General features: G+C 46.5%; 1 protein-coding gene across 1 annotated transcript in view; it reads left to right on the top strand.

Annotated features, from left to right (window-relative positions):
* The window catches only part of DLD (dihydrolipoamide dehydrogenase), a 224,917-nt gene that overhangs the window by 71,946 nt on the left and 129,714 nt on the right, over positions 1–23,257 (top strand). Inside the window, exon 5 of the mRNA XM_078680128.1 lies at positions 7,679–7,748. Coding sequence (XP_078536254.1) covers positions 7,679–7,748 — 70 coding nt within the window. The remainder of the gene's footprint in view (positions 1–7,678; positions 7,749–23,257) is intronic.

The following is a 23,257-nucleotide window of genomic DNA, read 5'->3' as shown; positions in this document are numbered from 1 at the left end:
GCATCTCAGCGCCTTGTGGTGTCAGTCAGAAAATATTGTTGCGCTGCCTTTGGCCCCATTCGCACATCAGTCCGCTACTGACACCATCTCACAGGCCAACAGGGCGCCCCACGCCGACTTTTACCATTGTAGGATGGCCACACCAGTGCCACAACTTGCTAGACACCACCTCGGTGCCATCCGGATCTTGGCATCTCAGCGCCTTGTGGTGTCTTCTATTCCGAAAATATTGTTGCCCTGCCTTTGGCCCCATTCGCACATCGGTCCGCTACTGCCGCCATCTCACAGGCCAACGGGGCGCCCCACGCCGACTTTCAACATTGTAGGATGGCCACACCAGTGCGGCAACTTACTAGACACCACCTCGGTGCCATCCGGATCTTGGCGCGTTGTGCTGCCTTCGGCCTATTCGCACATCGGTCCGCTACTGACGCAAACTCACAGGCCAACGGGGCGCCCCACGCCGACTTTCAGCATTGTAGGATGGCCACACCCGTGCTGCAACTTGCTGGACACCACCTCGGTGCCATCCGGATCTTGGCGCGTTGTATTGCCTTCGGCCTATTCGCACATCGGTCCGCTACTGACGCCGCCTCACGTGCCAACGTATTTTCTCCGCATTTTATACCCTATGCCGCATAACAGGTCATGTGACTTGTTTATAAAACTTTTCATTGGTTCATTTTACTTTTGGTTTCCTAATGATGGAAGGCTTGATCATATGACCTAAAAACAACACTTTTCATTGGATGAAAACTTTTTTTTTTTCCCAAACGATGAAAGCCCCACCTTGTTTCTGGATGTTTCAGACTGAAGCTGGCGTCAGCATGAGAGCACCACCATCTCGTAGCTCCGTTGTGGTCATTCCGCGAGCAATCATGGCAACCGCTCCCCACCAGAAGCCTACAGGAGTCGGGGGCCCCCAAAACTTTTGATGAATCCTCAAGGCGGAGGGGACGCTTTCGAGAATGGGGTCCAAGACCTAGCAGACAAGCGTCCGATTTCCAAGGTGTCCCAGGGCCATTTCAGTGGACCAGGCCCAAAAAGGAAAGAGCCTGCCGCCATTTTGAGAGTCCTGTGACAGCCGCCTATCGCTGCACCACAAGAGTGGGCGCAACTCAGCTGAATTGCGGCTTTTGACACAGTGGACCAAAAACGGACGGAATGGCAACTGAAACGGTAAAGGGGCGCCCCACTACAACAGATGACACTCCACCTGGAGAGGCCCGTTCACGCCGCCTCCCCCGGGGCGCCCCACGCCGTTATTCGGAGCAGCATTGTAGGATACCAAAACCAGTGCGGCCACTTACTGGACATCACCTTGGTGCCATCGTTCTGCTGCCTTGGAACTATTCGCACAACAGTTTGCTACTGATGACCCACCCCCCGCGACGCCCCACGCCGGAAATCTGGACGTTGTGCTGCGTTGGGACTATTCGCACAGCCGACCGCTACTTCGTCGTTTTTCCCAATTTTTTTTATATGTTATTACTATTTTTGTTTTCTTGTATATATTTATAAGTTATTAAAGTTTTATAATCTTACTACTTTGTCGGAGTGCTATATATTTTTAATGGGACACATAATTGTAAAAACTTTGATGTACAAAGAGTCATCCCTGGAATCTTCCGCTTCAGGCTCGGTCCCCTCCCCAATCACAATACAGGATGGTTTTCAGATAATAGGAACGCGTCTGCTGTGACGGATCTCATCGAGTGTGGGCCTTGATCTACTATAACTCCTTTGAAGAGGGGTGATTCTTTACAGCTGGGGCCATAAACTACATCTGCAGGGCTAGCTGATACCCTAGGACCAGCCTGGACAATCGGACACAGAGGAAAAGGAGTTTCAGAGGGTGCGGTAGTGAATAGGGCGAAAGGGAGGTGTCGGGCGGGCACAGGGTGTGATTCTCAGGGAAGAGCAGCGCAGATGGGGGGAGGTTTATTACCCATGCATAAGACAGAGAGCGGGGGTGACCACTGCCTGGGGGAGATGCTTGCGAGGGTGGGGAGCCATGCTAAGGATCGACAGCGTGCACAGAGTGGGTCTGGTCAAGGCATCTAAAATGGCTGCCGTGCACGACAAAAGTGTGGCATTTGAAAAAAGACAAGATGGCGCAGACAATGTTTTTCAACACTTCCTGATTTCCTTCGAATCGAACGTTAACAGACGTTGGGGCATATTACCAAAGTTAAGCGATATTTATCCCTAACGATGCTTAGCAACGATTTTTTTACCGCTAAGCATCGTCAGAAATTATCACAGATAAACCTTGCTATTATCAAGGTTTATCGCAAATACGATAATAAACGACCGCAATGCATTAATATCGCTGAAAACTCAGCGATATTCATGCATTACCGAGCTAATGCTCTTAGCCATGTTATCCACCTCCCATTGGATAACATGGCTAAGAACTGCTCAGGGCAGGTGCTAGCTTTTGGAGATATTCGCGCTTATCTCGAATATTTCCAAAAGTTGATAATAGGAGATAGCGATGTTAGCGACTGTTTCCAGTCGCTAACATCTTGGCATGCCCACTTTGCATGTCATTAGTGATAAATATCACTCACATGCAAAGTGGGGCCTAAGATGGTCGCTATCTCCTACTAGCCGTCGCTAACTGGTGTTAGCAACAGCTAGGTAATACAGATATAATTTTATCTCCGCGAAGCGGAGCGCTGTTACAGATATATATCTTGTTTTTGAACGTTAATTTCTCAAAATCCACTGAAGCACATATATTGAGACCTAGCAAAGCCACATCGAGCTACCAGTCCCTACAATTTTGCCAAGTTTCGTGCAAATCCATTCAGCCGTTCGATTATTATTATTATTATTTTTTTGCCCCGCGGGGCCCTTTTAAAACCTCCACATCAAACCTAAGAGGTCAAGGAGGATCTACTATGCCCCCTTATGGTCATTTGCCCCTTCGCTTTGGCCTCCTCTTGTCTCTCGATCCTACCGAGAGACAAGATGGCGGCCGCTACGGACTGTTTGCAATGTTTACAGACGCCGGAGAACCAATCAGCTTCGCAAACCTCCGTTACGCGAAGCGGAGCGCTGTTACAGATATATATCTTTTTTTGAACGTTAATTTCTCAAAATCCACTGGAGCACATATATTGAGACCTAGCAAAGGCACATCGGGCTACCAGTCCCTAATATTTTACCAAGTTTCGTGCAAATCCATTCAGCCGTTCGATTATTATTATTATTATTATTTTTTGCCCCGCGGGACCCTTTTAAAACCTCCACATCAAACCTAGGGGGTCAGCGAGGATCTACTATGCCCCCTTATGGTCATTTGCCCCTTCGCTTTGGCCTCCTCTTGTCTCTCGATCCTACCGAGAGACAAGATGGCGGCCGCTACGGACTGTTTGGAATGTTCACAGACGCCGGAGAGCCAATCTGCTTCGCTACGCGAAGTTCCGTTACGCGTAAAGTCCGCGAACCGGAGCGCTGCCCGGTCCGCTGTTACAGATATATATCTTTTTTTGAACGTTAATTTCTCAAAATCCACTGGAGCACATATATTGAGACCTAGCAAAGGCACATCGGGCTACCAGTCCCTACAATTTTGCCAAGTTTCGTGCAAATCCATTCAGCCGTTCGGGCTAAAAGTGAGGCCAACCGCCCTATGGAAAACTCAATGTTAAAAACACGTTTTGGGACCCCCCTTTTTTCTCGACCCCCCCTTGACGAACCCCCCCCAAATTTTCAAGGGCTGCTCAGAAACAAAATATGCCATTTTCCTGAAAATTTCAGCCAATTCCGTCCACAAACGCCAAAGTTATTAGACATAGAATTTTCAAAAATCCCATAGAGAAAACATCCTAACTATATATACCTACTGGCGACCGCCAGTAGGTAATGTGTGTGTGTGTATGTATATGTATATGTATATATATATATATATATATATATATATATATATATATATATATATATTTGTGTGGCTGATATCAACATTAATCCTAATTCAGACAATTCAGACTCTTCATCTAGTGCTTCAGGAAAAGGTCTGCCTGCCTGCACCTTCTGTGCTCTGATTAGTATTTTGTTCTCTCTGTCCTGTTTATTTTATAGGGTCTCTAACCCTATTCGAGGTTGGGACTCAAACCCTACCTTAGGCGGGGGACTCTAACCCTCCGTCTCCTCTGTGAAGTCAGTTTAAACCAAATACCCGACAACATTTAAAGTCGAAACCTGTTTCCCTTTATGCACCATGGACCCCATCCTGGTGTCTTAACTGGTTCCACGATGACTGTGAGTAACTGTGAGTCAATTCACCTCTGTGTGTCTGATTAGAGCTGATGAGATCACGTCTTGGGTCTTCCAGGGGATTCTGTGGTCTGAGTCTGCCCAGAACGAAGTCCAATTTGTCATGCGCATCCAAGACTTTGAGAGCTCTGTGGACCCTCAGCCCCAGTGTCTCTGTCCGTTGGAACTCAACCAGTCTAATCCGAGTCACTCGCACCATTTGTTAAAGATCATTTTACTGCAAAGGAAATGGCAGTCCATACACAGTCATGGTGATCTAAAGAAGCAAACGTTTATTTGCTCTGCTCTCAGCCTCCGGGGCGGAAACATACAGAGTGAATTCTGCAAAATGTTTCAACTTGCCTGAGGTGTGCCGTGTCTTATATACCTTCGAATACTCATTGGTTTACGTTGAAAAAGCTAACTCATTCAACCACGTACAGCTGCCATGTGTATGCTTCAAGCTAAATGATGTCTGTAAGCAAAGTGAATTTACAGTGAAAGCATTTGGGGGGGGTGGGGCTGTGCCTGTAAGATCATCTCTTATATCTGCTTTAAGACCTTTTGGCTGCCCAGTTACACATTGGCAAAAGTTAGTTAACACATGCCACCTTTATCAAACCTAAAAACATTGCTTTCACACCAGAATGTCTTGGGAGGACATTCCTTGCAAACAACTAGTTCTTCTTAGTTCACTCGTTGGTTCAAGGCCTCAGATGGTACATAACCGAGATAAGACCGCTCTGCACCTGTATTTTATATTTAATAAACAAGGAATGAAACCTTCTTGTTTACAGCAAAATGACCTCTCCACAGAAACATGAACTTGTTGCAAGAATCATTCTAGAAGCACAGTACAAATATGGAGTTTCTATTGTTATTTGTTTGAACAATGGTTCCGCTCTGTATATGTCTTCTTTCTGGCATTGACAGATATTAAAATGAATCAACTTTAATCTGGGGTTACTGGCTGTAGTTTAAACATTTGCTCAAAGCCCGCCAAAGAGTTTTCCCTCTGTCTTCCTTGAGGGCGGTCTATAGTCTAGCAACATGTATCGCCCATCTCCACACTCTAGGTGGATTTCCATGGTGGCTCGGGCAGGGGGTGCCGGGGGAATTCTGTCCATATTTTTTTGTCCAATGATGTCAGCACCAGGCAGCCAGACATAATCAAAACCACATTAAACCGTACTTTAAAGCACTCCTTTGCCCCCCCACCTTTGATTCCAAGATCAATGTCAAGGTTTAGTACACATTGTGTAAAGCATTACCGGGGCAAAGGCCCAGTATACCATCAGAAAATGACTCCTCACTGTGCCCCAACCATAGCTTTTCCCTCAATGGCTGCTCATTGGATCACCTAACTATCATTTCAGAGGTTGAAAGATGGAGAAAGAGCACTAGGTTTACAAAGATCTAGTCTCTGGAATATCCTCAGCACATATTTGAGATCCAAGCCCGACTTTGTGGAATTCATGAAACTTGTTGAAACCGAACTGCTCACATTTGCCTATTACTGAAGTAAGTACAGAACATGGGTCACAATTGAAGAATTTCAGACTTCGATAGCCATCCGTGTGGATGCTAACTCCCAGTCCTAATGTTCTCTCCACCACGCGTTTCTCAAACACCTTGAAGTAACCGAAAGGATATAAGTAGCACGTTCTAAAACGTACCCATAAATATTAAATAGCTGTTCTTTCTTCGAAGTATCATTAATTTGGATAATAGCGGCATCGAATAGAAATAGTAAAGTGGTTTAACGTGCTACACTGTACCAAGCTAATTTTGAAACAAGTTTATTGTTTATGTGGATTGTGAGCCAAACCTCAGTTGCACTATCTAATCCTCGTATTTCGCACTATAATCTGAATTGCCTCCAGGAACTTCCAAACTAAAAGAATGGATGAATACTTTTTTCTATGGTGTTTTAAGATGGGGTATCCAACTTCTAAGCACACCCACTTTTTTGCCAAAGGCTGGCAAAGAGATGTAAAGTGAATTAGCCACTATCATACCTTGTTAATCAAGTGGGAAAGCCAGGATTAGAATTCATGTCTCGTCATTCCAAAATCAGCGAAAAAGACCCCAGATAACACCTACTCTCTGGAATATGAAACCGATTGTGTTCAAATAAAATGCTTGCAATGTACCTTTTACTCTGAGAATGGCAGGAACAAAGAGGTAAATAGATTTTATAGCAAGTGTCCAATTAGTTTTCCAAAACAAGTATAAAAAATTGCCAATTAACCATAATTATGCTAATTTGACTGTCTTGCAAAAAATATCTGAATTTAACACTATTAACAATAGGCACCACCAACCACCTCATCACTTTATGTAATCACTGATAAATATTTCTGTTAAATGATCACAGTGATATTGATTACTGCTGTGATCTACTGATCACTAACATGAGTCCTGACATTCTCCCTTCACGTGAAGTGTAAAGGTACCATTACATTTGGTATTAGTGACTGCACTTACAAATGCCCAGATTACGGTTGGAGAGGCTGCATTAAAACAAGCGGATGCTAACATCATTGGAATCTTTTGGTCATTGGAAGTCAGACCTGAGGTACACTCTTTAATAATCTGCTTCCTTTTTTCGTGCAATATAAATACCCCATACATGCATACACAATGCTAGTGTTTTGGGATTGCACACTGTTGCTTTGTATGGAGGTAAAACTGAAGTTTGAGTAGCTTATCTCCCGGGACTGTTTTCCCTTTATTTAACACAGATATAGGAGACATTGAAAGAAGCAGGCGGCATAGAGACATGGCACAATTGCCTATGCACATTTTTGAATGAATGCTTGTTTCCTTGAGCTCTTCCCTGACGCTTCTTCTTTTGCATGAGGTCTGCAGTTTATAACACGAGCGAATACCCTGCAGAGGAAATTTCCAATTTAGTGGAAAGCCTGGTTTCCATTATAACTTTGAACAGCTTAGTTTTAGGTTATTAGTTTGAATGAGGCAGTCACCACAAACGTCAGCATTGTCTTTCAATTATAATTAGTAAAACAAATGAAACCGTAACAGAAACAGAGGGTTTAAAAACAACCTTTTTTTAAAGAAACTTTCATTATTAGTTGATAACAAAACCTTTATTCTTGTACATTTTCAAAACATTAATCACGATCTCATATCTAAATCCTTGCTCTTCTTTTTTTCAAGAACACATTATTCACTGTCTCAATATCAGTATGGCTAGACAAGGTAATGTAGAGGATAACAATGGGAGCAATGTATGTGACCCTCTTTATAGACCTGTGAGAAATCATTTACTTTCTCCACTCTGGTGATGCATTTGGTATCTTTTTAATACTGTAGTCTGCTTTTTTTTTTAATCTGTGCTAGGTTGACTCTCTGATACCAACGATTCACTAAGTATGAATTTATTTATTTACAGGCTTTGCTGAATAACTCATATCTTTACCACTTAGCACATGGAAAGGACTTCGCCAGCAGAGGAATTGAAAGTAAGAATGGAGTCTGATAAGTTACCAGTGTAAGCCTCTGCAGTGTTCCGTTTCAACAGAAATGCATGCCGAGCACTGGGCATGTGAGACTGCTTTGTGGTATGTCAGTGTTTGGTAGCCGGAGCAACTGTTTTGGATAATTGTGCTGTCTGCCACAGAATAAATAATGTAACTTTTTCTTTGGAGATTGAGAATAATTGATTTTCTCTGGTTGAAATTGCAGTTTTGGAATGCTTTTGCTAGGTTGTTAAAATTACTTTTTGTTTTTCCACATGTTGTGATGTGTGTTCTTTGGACTTAAGGCAATTACAGGCCCTTTGTGAATTATTGGGCTCATCATTTAGACGCTCTCTCCTAAATGACGCTCTCGGTTTCTGGTAATGTCATCCCAGGTGTCCTAAGATGAAGACTTCACTTCATACTTTCACACAATATTAAATCAATAATCATGCGGTTCCCAGTGTTATTAAAGCTGTAACTAAAGCTGCTACACTTGGAGATTTGAGTTTTACTTTTCAGTGTTGGGATCAAAACATAGTTTACATATATTTTTATTAGGATCAAAACAGATTTTACATATACTTTTATTTTGCTACGTGGCTCAAAATTGACACAGAACATTTAGGCTGTAGTTCACAGCACAATACGATGCATTTATACTCCGCTGCACTACACAGTCTGTGCTGCACACATTTCTTTTACTGCACTACACAGTAGCCTGATGCCCACAAGCTTTTTTGCACCTAAGCTTGTTCTGCACTGTTTACTTATGTTTTGTAGTCAGACTCTGCTCCAGTACAGAGCAGAGTCTTTACTGCTTTACATACCTTGCTGCCTACATCTTGTGAGCCATTATAGATAATGGGGTAGCCCTTAAAGTCAAACCGGACGTGGGCAAAAAGCGGGAATGAAAACAATGGTCCGTGACCAACCATTCACAATTTAAGTTGCATAACCAAATTGAGCAACACGGTTATCAAATAGTCTCAGAGAAATTCAGGCGAATACACAATAACTGTTTATGCATATCCACCTGTTGATAGACCACACAAGAAACATGGGCCAAATTCTGTAATCATTTACAGGATATTTATTAAGAATCAATCAAAAATTATTAGGTAGAGACCATAGGTTGCGCGCAAAAGGAGAGGTGAAAGGTTGAGAGAATAGTGGTGTTGGGTAGTGAAAGTGTGAATCAAAGAATAAAGGGAGAGTTACTTTGATATTTTACACATACTTATAACAAAAATCAGTTAACGTAAGCCTGTCCATATACAGATTTACAAGTATTCTGTATATTTTTAGTGTGCATTCAATGCAATTTCCAACGAAAGGACATGATGAAGGTACAGGTCTTGATCAATGGGAGTGCGTCGACGTTTTGACTCGACTATGCAACGAGGATTCAAAACGTTTGCTGCGAGTCTTCATCAGGACTGTGTGTTTGCAACCTATGATGGAAATATGGAATTCGATGGAGGGCTGTTGTGTGTGTGGTCAAGAATCCGGCAAGGTACAAGAGAATGTACTGACCTAACCCCGGAGCCAAGCCTGGCTTCACAGGTAGGGATTCCAATCTGTTCCAAAAGGCTCCAAATCGCCAAGGTACAGTTCTACTGGTGTGCTGGTTTTCACCACCAGATGTATATTTTCCATAAATCAGATTAACAGCCCCTTTCCTAAAATAGTGAAACAGGGGATCTTTTACTATTCAAATTACATAAACAAAACCGACCTAGGATGGCCAGGTCTTGATATGATTCACATCGGTATTCACAGGGACCTGAATCAACATAGTGATAAGAAATCAGCATTTTAACAGTGAGGTGGTGAGTTGCGGGTCTCAGTGAAAAGGTAAGGTGTACTTATTCATATTCACTAAACAATCCTCGGCTGATCTAATCTGTGGCCCACATCAGCATGGTAACAAGTTAACAGCGAGGAGGCGAGATACGCCTATTCGAGACACCAGTCTGTGTCAAAACTCAATTGCCTTGACATTATAAATATAAACATTTCAGTGCTGAGGGCTGAAGGGAAAGGATAACGCGTGTTGGGGAGCCTGGGGGTCCACATCAGCATGGTAAAAAGTTAACAGCGAGGCAGCGAGATACGCCTATTCGAGACACCAGTCTGTGTCAAAACTCAAATGCCTTGATGTATAAATATAAACATTTCAGTGCTGAAGGTAAAGGATAACGCGTGTTGAGGAGCCTGGGGGTCAGTGGTTACCTTAGTCAGGATGCAGTCTCGGTCATTCGCTACCGCTCCCTCGAGGTGCTGGCAAGGACTTCGCGTTATCCCGGGCCGGAGTAATAAAGTGGAAGAAAACGTGCATTAACGTGCACGCTGTCGTCTTCCGGTGCGATCGATCCCCGAGTGGGGGATCGAAGGAGGATCAAAGGAGGGTCGAGGCGATCACCCTTCTACCTCAGTTGTCATGGTGATATTATCAGCCGGCCGACTATCTGACAAGGTTTCCCTGCTACTATACAGAGGACAAAGGAATGGATGCCGCAGATGCAGAAATGCTAAGAGAACCAACATACATGAATAGGGTGCTGGCTGAAATTGTATTTACATGTGCAATTTTAAAATCACAGTGACACAAGATTATATACATAATATTACAGTGGTGCATAATTATATACATATTTACATATTGTGTTCTTCCAAATTACAATTGTGTATAGAAAACAATGTATATACATAATTACAAAAGTCATGAATAAACATTTCCTAGCAATGTATGGCTACATGAGGTGCACGGCTAGCATCATCCATTGGACAAAGAGTGGCTGCTACTGAGAGTTTCTAGTGTGTCTATTTATTGAATGTGTAGGTTGGCAGCCTGCCGGGCAATTTCTTCATATTCATTCAAACCTTTCTGTATAGTGTTAAAGGTGTGTATCCATTTGCATTCTCTGTAATTAAGGTTATGGCTAACACAACCTCCTCGCTGGTTGATGTGTACCTTTTCGATCACCCACCATCTCAAACTTTCTGCAGTCTGGTCGAATTGCGTGAAGTGTTCAACTAGTGGGGCTCCCTGTGTTACACATCTTAACTTGCTGCAGTGTTGTAGTATTCGGCACTTGACCTTTTGGGTAGTTTGGCCTATATACAGAAAATCACTCGGGCATTGAATAGCATATATGACTCCAGCAGAATTGCAGTTGGTATGTTCCTTATGCTTGTAGGTGTAGTCATTATGTGTGAATAAACGAATTTCGCTCGTAAGTGGGCACGCCTTACAACTGCCGCATTTTTAATGGCCCACGATTGGAGGCATGTTCCACAGATGGGTCTGAATACTCAGTTTCTTTGAGGGAAGTAATGATTTAACTAGTGTGTTCCTCAAGCTTTTCCCTTTGCGAAACGCATGCATAGGGGGTTCTGACATATTCAGATCGTCGGCAATCATATGCCAGTATCTATTGATTGTTCTCTTGATTTGATGACTTTTGGTACAGAAAGTGGTGACACACGTGAGTCTGTTTGCTGGGGTGTTAGCCTTCTCTCTGGGTGTTAAAAGGAATTCCCTATGGTTAAACCATGCTCTTTTTTGGGCTTTCTTCAGTAACGTGGTCGGGTATCCCCTGTCCCGCAGTCTTTTGAGTAAGTCAGTGGATTCGGAGAAATAATCCTCTTTCTTGGAACAATTCCGCCTTACCCGTAAGAATTGCCCAAAGGGCAGGTTGTCTCTTTAGCTCCTTGGATGATGGCTGGAGTATCTTTTTTTTGGTTATAAAATTTTATTCATTATTCAAATGCAGTACAACGCTATTCAGCCAACAACCCGGAGGCAGGCAGCATCTTTAGTATCATGTTGACCATATCTTGCGGTCCTGCACCATGTACATGTGCAAGGATCATGTGTCAGTAACTTTTCAAATAACCTATACAACCAAACCAACAACGCTTTGCCATTTGTCATAAATTATTTGTCAATATAAAGGGCATTTTGACACTTATATTAGGGCGATTTCCAAGTAGTTAACGTCAAAGAGGTTGTGGGGGGGGGTAAGTGCGTGTGGAGAATAACTGCACGTGTGAGGGGGAACTGCGCAGCACCCGAACTATTCAATTCAATACGCCCAGAAGCACTCACGTAGTCTTATGTTCGATTTCCATCTTTATACAGCCAAAAACCTTAGTAATGTTCCTCTAGTGAAATCACACACCACGTATGTCCAATCTCCATGCACCATTCATCCATCGCTACCAGGCATCTCCAGCCTCTCACATCCAGGTTCATTCGTCTATCTCTGCTCCAGCCAACCAGGTCGTAAGGGGCAGCCATATATCAGTAGGTCTAGACCGCGGTGGTAGGAGCTCCCAATACGTAGTCAGTTGATCCCGACAGTATAGTGCCGAGTTTATCCACCCTGTCGTCTTTGGAGCAGTTTTCTTTTTCCAATGTAGTGCAATTTGTCTTTTCGCCAGTAGGAGTAACAAAGCAGCTAATTTCCTTGAGGCACTGGGTATGCCAGCGACATATCCCAGTAGAGCCACCACTGGGTCAGGAAGCAGTGTTTCTCCTATTATCTGACCCAATTGTGAAAAAACCTCCACCCAATAGTGCTGCATCGGCGTGCAACTCCATGTGAGGTGAAAGAAGTCCGCCTCTCCAGCCCCGCATCTCCAACAGCGAGAGTCAGGTAGTAATCCTATTTTAAAGAGTTGCACAGGTGTGCGATACGTTTTATGTAGGAAATTAAAGTGTATCAATCGCAGCCTATAGTTAGGTGACAAGTTCTCCAATTGGTCTCAGCAGAATTGCCATTGTTTATCGGTTATGTTGATTCCCGCCTCCGTCTCCCATTGCGAATTCGAGGTAGGTCGCATCCATGGCGCCGTGTCTTGCGTTATTTTATAGATCCGGGAGATCAGCTTTCTTGGAGAGCCGTTGGTTAGTACGTTCTCCAGCGCCGGAAGCGACGGAGGCACTGCTGGGAACATCTGGTATCTGGCCTTACATGCCGCTCGCAGTTGATAGTATAGCAGCAATTCAGAGGCCGTAGGTACTTCTGATTCGCAGATGTCCCTCAGTTTCACAAACGTGTCGTCTGGGTATAGGTCACTCGCCACCACCAGACCACGCTGTCGCGCCCTCTCAGAAATCGCCGCATCTGTCAGAGGACCTAGCAAGGGGTTGCTGCTCAGCGGCATGGATGGGGCATACAGCTCAGAGATGCCTGCCCGGTTCGCTATGCCCTGCCAGGCCCATCGCACTGTTTCCACCGTGTTTACGTCATCCGGCGATCTTTTGTATTTGTGATATAGCGTCGTTTTCAAAGGGGTGGGTGCCGACACATCCATTTCGATCGCCACGTGGGGCTGATATGGGATCGGGTGGTGCCAGAAGTGTAGATATTGAGCCTGGGCGCAGTAGGCATATAACTCGAAATCAGGAGCCGCCAGACCACCCTGACGAAAAGGGAGCGTCAATACTTTCCACTGCACTCTAGGCTGTCTGCCCGCCCACACTAGTTCCAGTAGGGCCGAGCGTACGCGTTTGAAAAAGGATTGTGTAAGTGGCAGGGGCACATTCGCAAATAGATATAAGAACTTTGGTAGTATAATCATTTTTGTTATGGCTATACGCTCTGTCAGTGACAGCGGCAGGGTGATCAATTTTTTCACCTTTGTCTCAAGCCATTCCACGGCGGTGCCATAGTTGAAAAGCCATAGGTCTTGTATCGAGCGGCTTATATGTATTCCCAGGTTCTCTTCCAGGGGATCCTCATCAATAGTCATAAGCATTAGAATATTCCCGCCCATGCGCGGGACCCCGGAAACAATATATTATATGTGCCCCACATATATATAGATATATATATATATATATATATATATATATATATATATATATATATATATATATATATATATAATAAGCAATTGCAGCCAAATAAAACAATAGAACTGGAATATGCCGTGAAGAATTTCCACCATACAGTGTATTTTGCATTAGAAACATGAGAAACAACACCAATGCTTGTTTAGAAACTGTTTTAATGCTTAGAAAACAGTAGAAATTCTCATAACACACTGTAAGCATATACAGCTCCCAGGCTGCATTGCAAATTCCCAGTCTAAAAAGACTGAAAAGCTAACCTGTAGCTGAATGTACTAAAACTGACGCTGTGCCTTTAAGGCACCTCTGCCCCTAGCTTCCCATCATGCCTCAGGGGTTACAGTTAGGTCAGTTGTTCTTTCCGGCTCCTTCAGGAAGGACCCTGGATACACAGCTCCACACTTTTCTGCCTTTTTCAGTCAGAAAATCTTCTATAGAACAATTTTTTGATTTACTTTGACTTTTAACATCAGGGTCAAGTAAATAGCTGCTTAGCAGTCGATTTTTTGTGAGGTTTTCCTATCAGGATGCCCTCATTATTTGATGATTGCCCTGCTTGTGGCCACAAGAAGGCAAGAACAGACTCTCATGAGGTCTGTATTTTATGTTTGCCAGAGGATCATGATCCTAAAGACTGTTCACATTGTAAAAATCTGTCTGACAGGACTCTTAAAGACAGCGAGAGGAACAGGCTCTTTGGTCTGGCCCAGAGATCCATGAGAGGAAGATCTACAGAGAGGAAGAGTTCAAAGAGACCCAGAACTCCCTCCAAAGGCAAGTCAGAGCGTCCATCAACCTCAGCGCCGGGCTCGGCGCTGAAAAAACGGCATCTGATGGACAGTTCGAGAGAAAAAGCTCCGTCGACGTCGGGACCGGCGTCGATGAGGGAGTCGTCGTCGAAGAGTTCACCGACGACGAAGAAAGATCCGCCGTTGTCAACTAGGCGACGATCGGCGTCGAGAGAAGCCACGAGATCGCCGTCGACGAGAAGATCGGCGTCAAGATTTAAATCACCTCCGCCGTCGTCAACCAGGCGACGATCGGCGTCGAGGCACAGATCACACCTGCCGTCGTCTCAACGTCGACAGGCTTCTAAGAGTGTGACACCTCCGCCGACGTCTCCACGGAGGCGCTCGGCGTCGAGGAGTAGGAACCCCCTCGGACGCTCGCCGTCGAGGAAGGGATCGTCATCGACGGCACGTCGGCGCTCGACGTCGCATGTCAGGTCAACGTCGAGGGCATCGTCGACGACAGGACAACGTCGATTGACTTCTCCGTCGCCGACAGACCAAGGTCGGTCGACGTCGAGACCTCCGTCGACGGCAGGGCAACACCGTTCGACGTCGAGACCTCCGTCGACGGCAGGGCAACGCCGTTCGACGTCAAGACCCCCCGTCGACGGCAGAACGACGCCGTTCGACGTCGAGGGAGAAGACTCCGTCGTCGGCTCGTCATCGCCGATCGACGTCGAGGGGCCGCAGGTCAACGTCGAAGCATTCAACGTCGAAGGTGATCACTCCGTCGACTCCGCAGAGGCGTTGGACGTCGAGGGAAAGGCTTTTGAGGCGTCCTCCAACACCGGTGAGAAGGAGATCTCCTTCAGTGCCTTCAACAGTCCTAGTGACACAATCTGCTTCGCTCCATTCCTCCTTAAGTGCCTCTGGTTCATCGAGGTCCTCTTCTAGGAGTAGGAGTCCTGTGCAAAAGAGTCCCCAGCGGCGGTACATCACACAGGCAAGACTCTCGCCAAGATGGTATGGTCCGTTGAGTAAATGGAAGGATTCTGGAGCAACGGAGAGACTACAAAGGTACTTGAGTCCAGTCCACAGGTCCCCTCTTCAGCAGCTGGCAGAAGAGGCAGATGGTCAGAGTCCTGCCATTCACCGATCACGCTCACGAGAGAGAAGAGCGGACAGATCGCATACCCCCAGGGTCTCCCGATCGCCAAGGAGGGAACAACCCAGATCTCGAACACCGAGAAAGGAGGTACGGACTGAGAGATCGAGACGTTCTCCTCGAAGGGAGGAACGACCTAGGACACCAGTGAGGAAGGGGAATTCTCACCACAGGAGAAGAAGAACTCCATCATCCTCCTCTTCTTCTTCTTCTAGATCTTCTAAAGGGGATTACTCTCCAACGCTGGCAGACAGTCCTCGCTCAAGAGCTTCCCCGCTTGACGACGTCAACACGTATCTGGACGTCTTGCAAAGGGGTGCTCACAAACTTAATATAGAGATGGCTATTCCAGAGGTGTCCACTACTGTGATTTTCGAGACTCTTCATCACAAATCATATACACGGCCTTTGCTCCCATTGGTTCCAGGGATAATGGACCCAATCAAAGAGGTTTTCCTCACGCCAGCAGCGATCAGGGCAGTACCGGCACGTATCCAGAAGAAATATAGGCCGGCCGACTCAGATCCTATCTTTGTTAAAGGAGAGCCTGCGGCGGACTCAGTTATAGTAGCCTCAGCTAGGAAGAATCACACAGTCGCTCCTTCTTCGTCAGTTCCTCCTGACAAAGACAGCAAGACGCAAGATTCTTGGGGTCGCAAGGTATGCATCACAGCAGCTTCATCCCTGAAAGTCTCTAGTGCATCAGCCCTTCTGGGAAGGTACGATAGAGCCCTATGGGACTCCATGGAACGATTCAAAGGGAAATTGCCCAAGGAGGACCAGAAGGACTTTGAGGAGACGATGACGGAGGGCTGTTTGGTGGCAAACCAAATGATTAGTTCATCAGCGGATAACGCTCTTCTAGCAGGACATGCCTACTCACATGGGATATGTGCGAGGAGATCCTCTTGGCTACGTTTAACTGGACTCAAACCAGATGCCCAGCAGCGCATCCTCAATCTACCTTTTTCCGGATCTTCACTCTTCGGGGAGCATGCCGATCAGGAAATGACCCGTATGAAAACTGAGTTAGACACAGTGAAGGCAGTTGGTCTGGAAAAACAGAAAGGGCCGTTCAAACGACGCTTCAAGACCAACAAGAACCGGGGAGGCCAACAGAGGGTTCAAACCCCTCAATGGTCTCAAAACAAGCCACAAGGAAAGCCGCAATACAGAGGAGGAAGGTCGAGCAGAGGCAGAGGCGGACATCATCAGTCCTCTACCACGCCTAGAGGAGGCAAGGCCTGAGCAGTGGCTTCCTCTGGCGCCGTTACCCACTCCAGTGGGAGGAAGTGCTGCACAACACCTGGCAGAGTGGGTCAGCATCACAAAAGATCGGTGGGTGCTGAATATACTGCGCAATGGATATGCGCTACGCTTCCGGAAGAAACCACAACCGATTCCTCCAAAAAAGTCTCGCTCGTACCAACTAGAGCTCCTCAAAAGGGAAGTGAGCGTCCTCTTACAGAAAAACGCAATCGAAGAGGTACCCCTATCCCAAAGGGGGAAAGGAGTGTACTCAAGATATTTCCTTGTCCCCAAAAAAGATCAAAAAGGCAAATTCAGACCGATTTTGGATCTTCGACTCCTCAACAAAGTGGTGGTCAAAGAGAAGTTTTGCATGTTGGCACTCCACCAAATATGTCCTCATCTACAAATCGGAGATTGGATGTGTTCGGTGGATTTACAAGACGCGTACTTCCACATTCCTATTACACCAGGTCATCGAAAGTACTTGAGGTTCCTGGTAGGGACCAAGCATTACCAATTCAAAGTGCTTCCTTTCGGGCTCAAATCCGCACCAAGGGTCTTCACCAAGTGCATGGCAGTGGTAGCGGCGTGTCTACACAAAAAAGGTCTCTTTGTGTACCCATATCTAGACGACTGGCTCCTGAAGAGTCCGTCCCCTCGTCAAGCCACCAAAGACTGTCACCTGTGTCTCCAACAACTTCACAGGCTCGGCCTACACGTGAACATAGAAAAATCGGTCCTGCAGCCCACGCAAACTATCCACTATCTGGGAGCAGTTCTAGACACAAAGTTAGGAAGAGCGTTTCCTTCGCAGGAGAGACTGTCTTCCATGGGGCAAAAATACAAAAAGTTACTTCAGTTTCCTCGTCCAAAGGTGCGAGAAGTAGCGTCTCTATTGGGCTCCATGGCGTCCTGCATCTTCCTAATACCGAACGCCAGGTTGAGGATGCGGCCTCTACAAGAGTCGGTGGAGGATCAGTGGGACCAAGCGTCTGGAGATTGGGAGGATCGAATCATCCTGTCTCAAGCAGCACTGACCTCAATACAGTGGTGGACTCGCCCTCGGAATGTCCTGCAGGGAGTCCCTTTTCAGCAACCTCTTCCTTCGCTGTCTGTGGTAACGGACGCATCTCTAGAAGGCTGGGGTGCGCACATGGGTCATCTTCAGATTCAGGGTCGCTGGTCGACCAAACTTCAGACATACCACATCAACATGCTGGAGCTTCGAGCAGTTCATCTGGCGCTCAAAGCGTTCTTTCCAGCAATAACAACGGACAAAATCCTGGTTCAGACGGACAACACTACAACTATGTTCTATCTGAACAAGCAGGGAGGAACTCGATCTCGCCCTCTGTCTCTAGAGGCCCAGACAATCTGGCACTGGCTTCTGGCTCGGGGACTGTCGGTGGTGGCAGTACACCTTCCAGGCGAGCTAAACACAAAAGCGGACGCACTCAGCAGGCACTTCGAAGATCAGCCAGACTGGGTGCTAAACGACGAAGTAGTCGAAGACCTTTTCCGTTGCTGGGGTCGTCCAGACATAGACTTATTTGCGGACGACGAAAACGCCAAATGCCACGCCTTCGCGTCCAGGTTCCACCGGCCAGGGACGCAAGGGAACGCTCTCCTGCTGGAGTGGACAGGAATGTTCGCTTATGCTTTTCCCCCTCTGGCACTGATTCCGAAGGTGGTGGCCAAGCTCATCAGATCGAGCATGGACATGATCCTAATTGCTCCGGATTGGCCGCGGCAATGGTGGTATCCAGACCTGTTACATCTGTCGCTGTGTCCACACAGACGTCTGCCGTGCAGGCCAGATCTGCTGAGCAAGATGAACGGGAGGATCCTGCATCCCAACCTCCCGTCGCTGAACCTGACTGCATGGCTCCTGAGGTCTTGCAATATGGACACTTAAATCTGCCTCCAGAATGTATGAATATTTTGAGAGGCAAAGAGACCTTCCACAAGGGCGTCTTATGCGTTCAAGTGGAAAAGATTTTTCATTTGGTGTAAGGACCATGGTTTTGATCCCACCAAAGGACAAGAAGAGGTAGTCCTTCCATACCTCCTATACTTAGCGACATCAGGGTTGAAATACGCTTCTATTAGGGTTCATCTATCCGCCATAGTAGCGTACAGAAAATCTCCTACACAAACATCGTTTTTTCAAGTCCCAGTGGTGAAAGATTTCCTTCAGGGATTAAAGAAGGTCTATCCCCCTGTGAGAAATCCTTCTCCTCCCTGGGAGTTGAACCTGGTTCTCTCCAGACTGATGTCTACACCGTTTGAGCCTATACACAAGGCCTCCTTGCAGCATCTCACTTGGAAGGCGGCCTTCTTGGTGGCAATAACCTCTGCGCGCAGGGTTAGCGAGATACAAGCACTCTGCACCAAGGAACTTTACACTGTGTTTCACCACAACAGAGTAGTAATGAGGGCTCACCCATCTTTTCTTCCGAAGGTGGTATCGGATTTTCATATAAATCAAACGATTACCCTTCCTTCGTTCTTTCCTAACCCATCGACCCCAGCTGAGAGGTCGTTGCACTCGTTAGATCTTAAACGGGTGCTAAAGTTTTACCTAGAAAGAACGAAGGACACCAGAAAGACAGACCAACTCTTTGTCAATTATGGTGCTATGAGGACCGGGTTTGCAGCAGCCAAAAGATTCATCTCCAGATGGATTGTCTCTTGTATCAAACTAGCATACCAGCTGGCTGGCAAACCTTTGTTGCAATCACCCAAAGCTCATTCCACTAGAGGGAAAGCAGCCACAATAGCTTTTTTGCATGACATTCCTATGTCAGAAATATGCAAGGCTGCGACATGGAAATCAGTCCATACCTTTACAAGGCATTATTGCCTAGAGACTGATTCCAGAGCGGATTCTCAAGTAGGGCAAGCCTCCTTGAGAAACCTATTTGGGTAGAATAAGGCCTATTTTGGGGCCTACGGATATGAAGGTTATCTGTTGATTCCTTTGCCCGCAGGGATGAGGTGAGGCTCGCTACTCTATTCTAATGCTTATGACTATTGATGAGGATCCCCTGGAAGAGAAGGATTAGTTACTTACCTGTAATCCTAGTTCTCTTCCAGGGGTATCCTCATCAAAGTCATAAGCAACCCTCCCGCCTCCCCGGGCAAAGGACTTTGTTTATTACATAGGAGATGGTTTTTAACCTGTTATTACCATGGTTTGGTTTTCAGTCTCCGAAAAGAACAACTGACCTAACTGTAACCCCTGAGGCATGATGGGAAGCTAGGGGCAGAGGTGCCTTAAAGGCACAGCGTCAGTTTTAGTACATTCAGCTACAGGTTAGCTTTTCAGTCTTTTTAGACTGGGAATTTGCAATGCAGCCTGGGAGCTGTATATGCTTACAGTGTGTTATGAGAATTTCTACTGTTTTCTAAGCATTAAAACAGTTTCTAAACAAGCATTGGTGTTGTTTCTCATGTTTCTAATGCAAAATACACTGTATGGTGGAAATTCTTCACGGCATATTCCAGCTCTATTGTTTTATTTGGCTGCAATTGCTTATTTTTATATATATATATATATTTATATATATATGTCTATATATATGTGGGGCACATATAATATATTGTCTCCGGGGTCCCGCGCATGGGCGGGAATATTCTAATGCTTATGACTTTGATGAGGATACCCCTGGAAGAGAACTAGGATTACAGGTAAGTAACTAATCCTATTTCACCTCATCGTCTACCCAAGTGATGGGGAATTCAGTAGGGCATTGCGTCGTACCGTCAGTCAATGGCAAAAGCGTGGATTTGGACCAGTTGACGTTAATGCCGGTCAAACCGCTGTATCGCACTAATTCCCTCATCAGGGGGCCAAAATTGTCAGCCGGGTTTTGCATAAAGATTGTTATAACGTCCGCGTATATGGACACTAATAAACCCCTGGAGGTGAATCCTATACTTCTCTGGGTGTTATGTTGTCTCAATCTCGCCGCTAACGGCTCTGTGGCGATGGCAAAAAGCAGCGGCGATAACGGGCATCCCTGTCTAGTCCCCCTAGTGATCCTTATAGGCTGTGAGACTTTTCCGTTAACTTTCACTCTAGCCGTGGGGCCACTGTAAAGGACGCAAAATTTTTGGATAAACAACTTGCTGAACCCCATTCTTGTGAAGAGTGCCTGTAGGAACTTCCACTCAAGAGAATCGAATGCCTTAGTTGCGTCCAACAAGGCAGCCGCGGCCTGGACTTTTGGGTCGAGATAGTGAAGTAAACCAAATAGCGTGCGTAGGTTGTGCGACGTGGATCTGCCCGTAACGAATCCAGACTGATCCGAGAGCGCTATTTGGGGTATCATTGGTTTCAGGCGTTCCGCCAGTAGCTTGGCATAGATCTTGGCATCTAGGTTGATCAGGGACAGCGGCCTATACGAATCCGGACACATGGGGTCCTTGCCCGGCTTCAGAAGTGTAATTATCATGGCCTCTCGGAGTGACGGGGGAAGGCTCCCGGTCTCAATCGCTTCCATGTATACCTTGTGCTGCCTTGGGACCAAGATGTCAGCCTATTCTTTGTAGAATGCAGCCGTGAGGCCGTCAGGTCCAGGAGCCTTACCCAAGGGCATGCCGGCGATGGTCAGACGTATGTCTTCCTGCGTCAGCGGTAAATCCATATATTCGCGTGCTCCGTTGTTGAACCACGCTAGTGCCACCGTATCTAGGTAATCTGTTATCATATCATCACTCTGCTGCATTTTGGAGGCGTACAGGTTCCCATAATATTCTTCCATAGCTTGCAAGATATCACTCGGCGTCCGAGCCATCTCGCCAGTTTCAGTGGCCAGTTCCAAAATATAATCCGCTCCTCTAGGTTTTCTGAGCATGGCGGCCAGCGTCCTCCCAGGGCGGTCTCCCTCCCCATATCTACGAGCCTGAGCGTATTTATGTAGGAATTTTACCTCCCTCTCTGCTTCTTCCTGATACTGGGTCAGTTTCGCCCTGAAGGCCGTCCGGGCCCTATCTGTAGGCGATTTCGTAATCTCGACTTCCAGCGTCGCTAATTCTTTTTCGAGCGTATCTAGTGTGCTTCTAATGGATCGCAGTACTCCAGTCTTTAGCGCCATACAGTGCCCCCTAGTCACCACTTTACAGGACTCCCAGAGTGTGCCTGGCGAATCCACAGTCCCTTCATTGAGCTCAAAGAACTCCTCTAGTTTACCTCTCAGTTCCTCTTTAAACACAAGATCTAATAGGGCCTGCGACGGAAACCTCCAGCTAAATGGCTGTATGTATTGAGTGGGGGTCGCCAGTGTTATTCCCACCGGAGCGTGATCTGATAGCGACCTTGGCAAGTGCATCGCCGCCAAAACTGACGTATGCAGGTCTCTGGACAGTAGCCAGTAGTCCAGTCTCGACCACGCGGCTCTATGGGCTGTGATGCAAGTACCCGCCCTCGTCTGTGGGTGTAACAGCCTCCAGGAATCTACCAGGGATGCCTCAGTGCCTCAGCCGCCCTCGGGTGGTGCTCTCGGGCAGCGCCTTGTCGATCCATAGCGTCAGACAGCACTACATTGAAGTCCCCCGCCCAGAGGATCGCTGCGGTATCAAATTGACGCATTTTACCCCACAAGTTCTCGTAAAATTCAGGGTTGTCGTCATTCGGGCCATATACATTTACAAGCAGTACTTGGATGCCACACAGCACCCCCAGAATCAACGTGTATCTTCCATCCTCACCTCTCAGTACCTGGTGTGTCACCCAGTGTAGGCCTTTACGGATCAGAACTGCCACTCCTCTGGCATAATTCGAGTAAGGGGCGTGTATCACCTCCCCCCATCTCCTGTGTTTGAGCTGCGAGGCATCTGTGATATGTAAGTGCGTTTCTTGAAGCATGCAGATGTCTACTCGTTTCCTCTCTAAATAGGCATGCACCAGTCTCGCTTTCCTCCTGTCATTCATTCCTCTCACATTCCACGATAAGCATGTTATTGACGCCATTACGGCCTGCACATCAGGGTGTATAGTTTCCCCACTCCCCAGTCTATCTGTAGATTCCACCACTGTGCCAGAGTATAAGGGTGCAATGAGATTAGCAGAGCGCCCCTTGCAGTCCTCCTAGGGCACAAGCGTTCCAGCTCCACAACCACTTGTAAAATCCACCACACCCCTCCATCCCCCAAGCATATCTCAACAGTGTCAGCGCCCATCATGTAAGTGAATGTCAGTGACAATTTCAACAAAGCGTTTTCATATGCGAACAGAACAAACCAAATAAAACCAACCCCCATCCCACCCGCTCCAACCCCCCAATCAGGTCGTGTAGTCTTCCCCCCCTGTACCCTCCCACTCAACAACAGTAGTAGAAGGGCTAACCATAGTTTGGGAGTCATCCCTGGGGGTACGCAGGTTGTTGCCTTCCAACCCTGTACTTATGACAGGGCGATCGAGCGCGGTTCGACTCTGTGCGCTACAGGGCCCCCCGGCCCCCCAAACAACCGGAGCATCGGTCATCTCCTAACATTCTGC

Source organism: Lissotriton helveticus, chromosome 1_1, assembly GCF_964261635.1.
Source record: "Lissotriton helveticus chromosome 1_1, aLisHel1.1, whole genome shotgun sequence".
Lineage (NCBI taxonomy): Eukaryota > Metazoa > Chordata > Amphibia > Caudata > Salamandridae > Lissotriton > Lissotriton helveticus.
The sequence above is the reverse complement of the archived record's forward strand: the minus strand, read 5'-3'. Positions and strand labels throughout refer to the sequence as shown.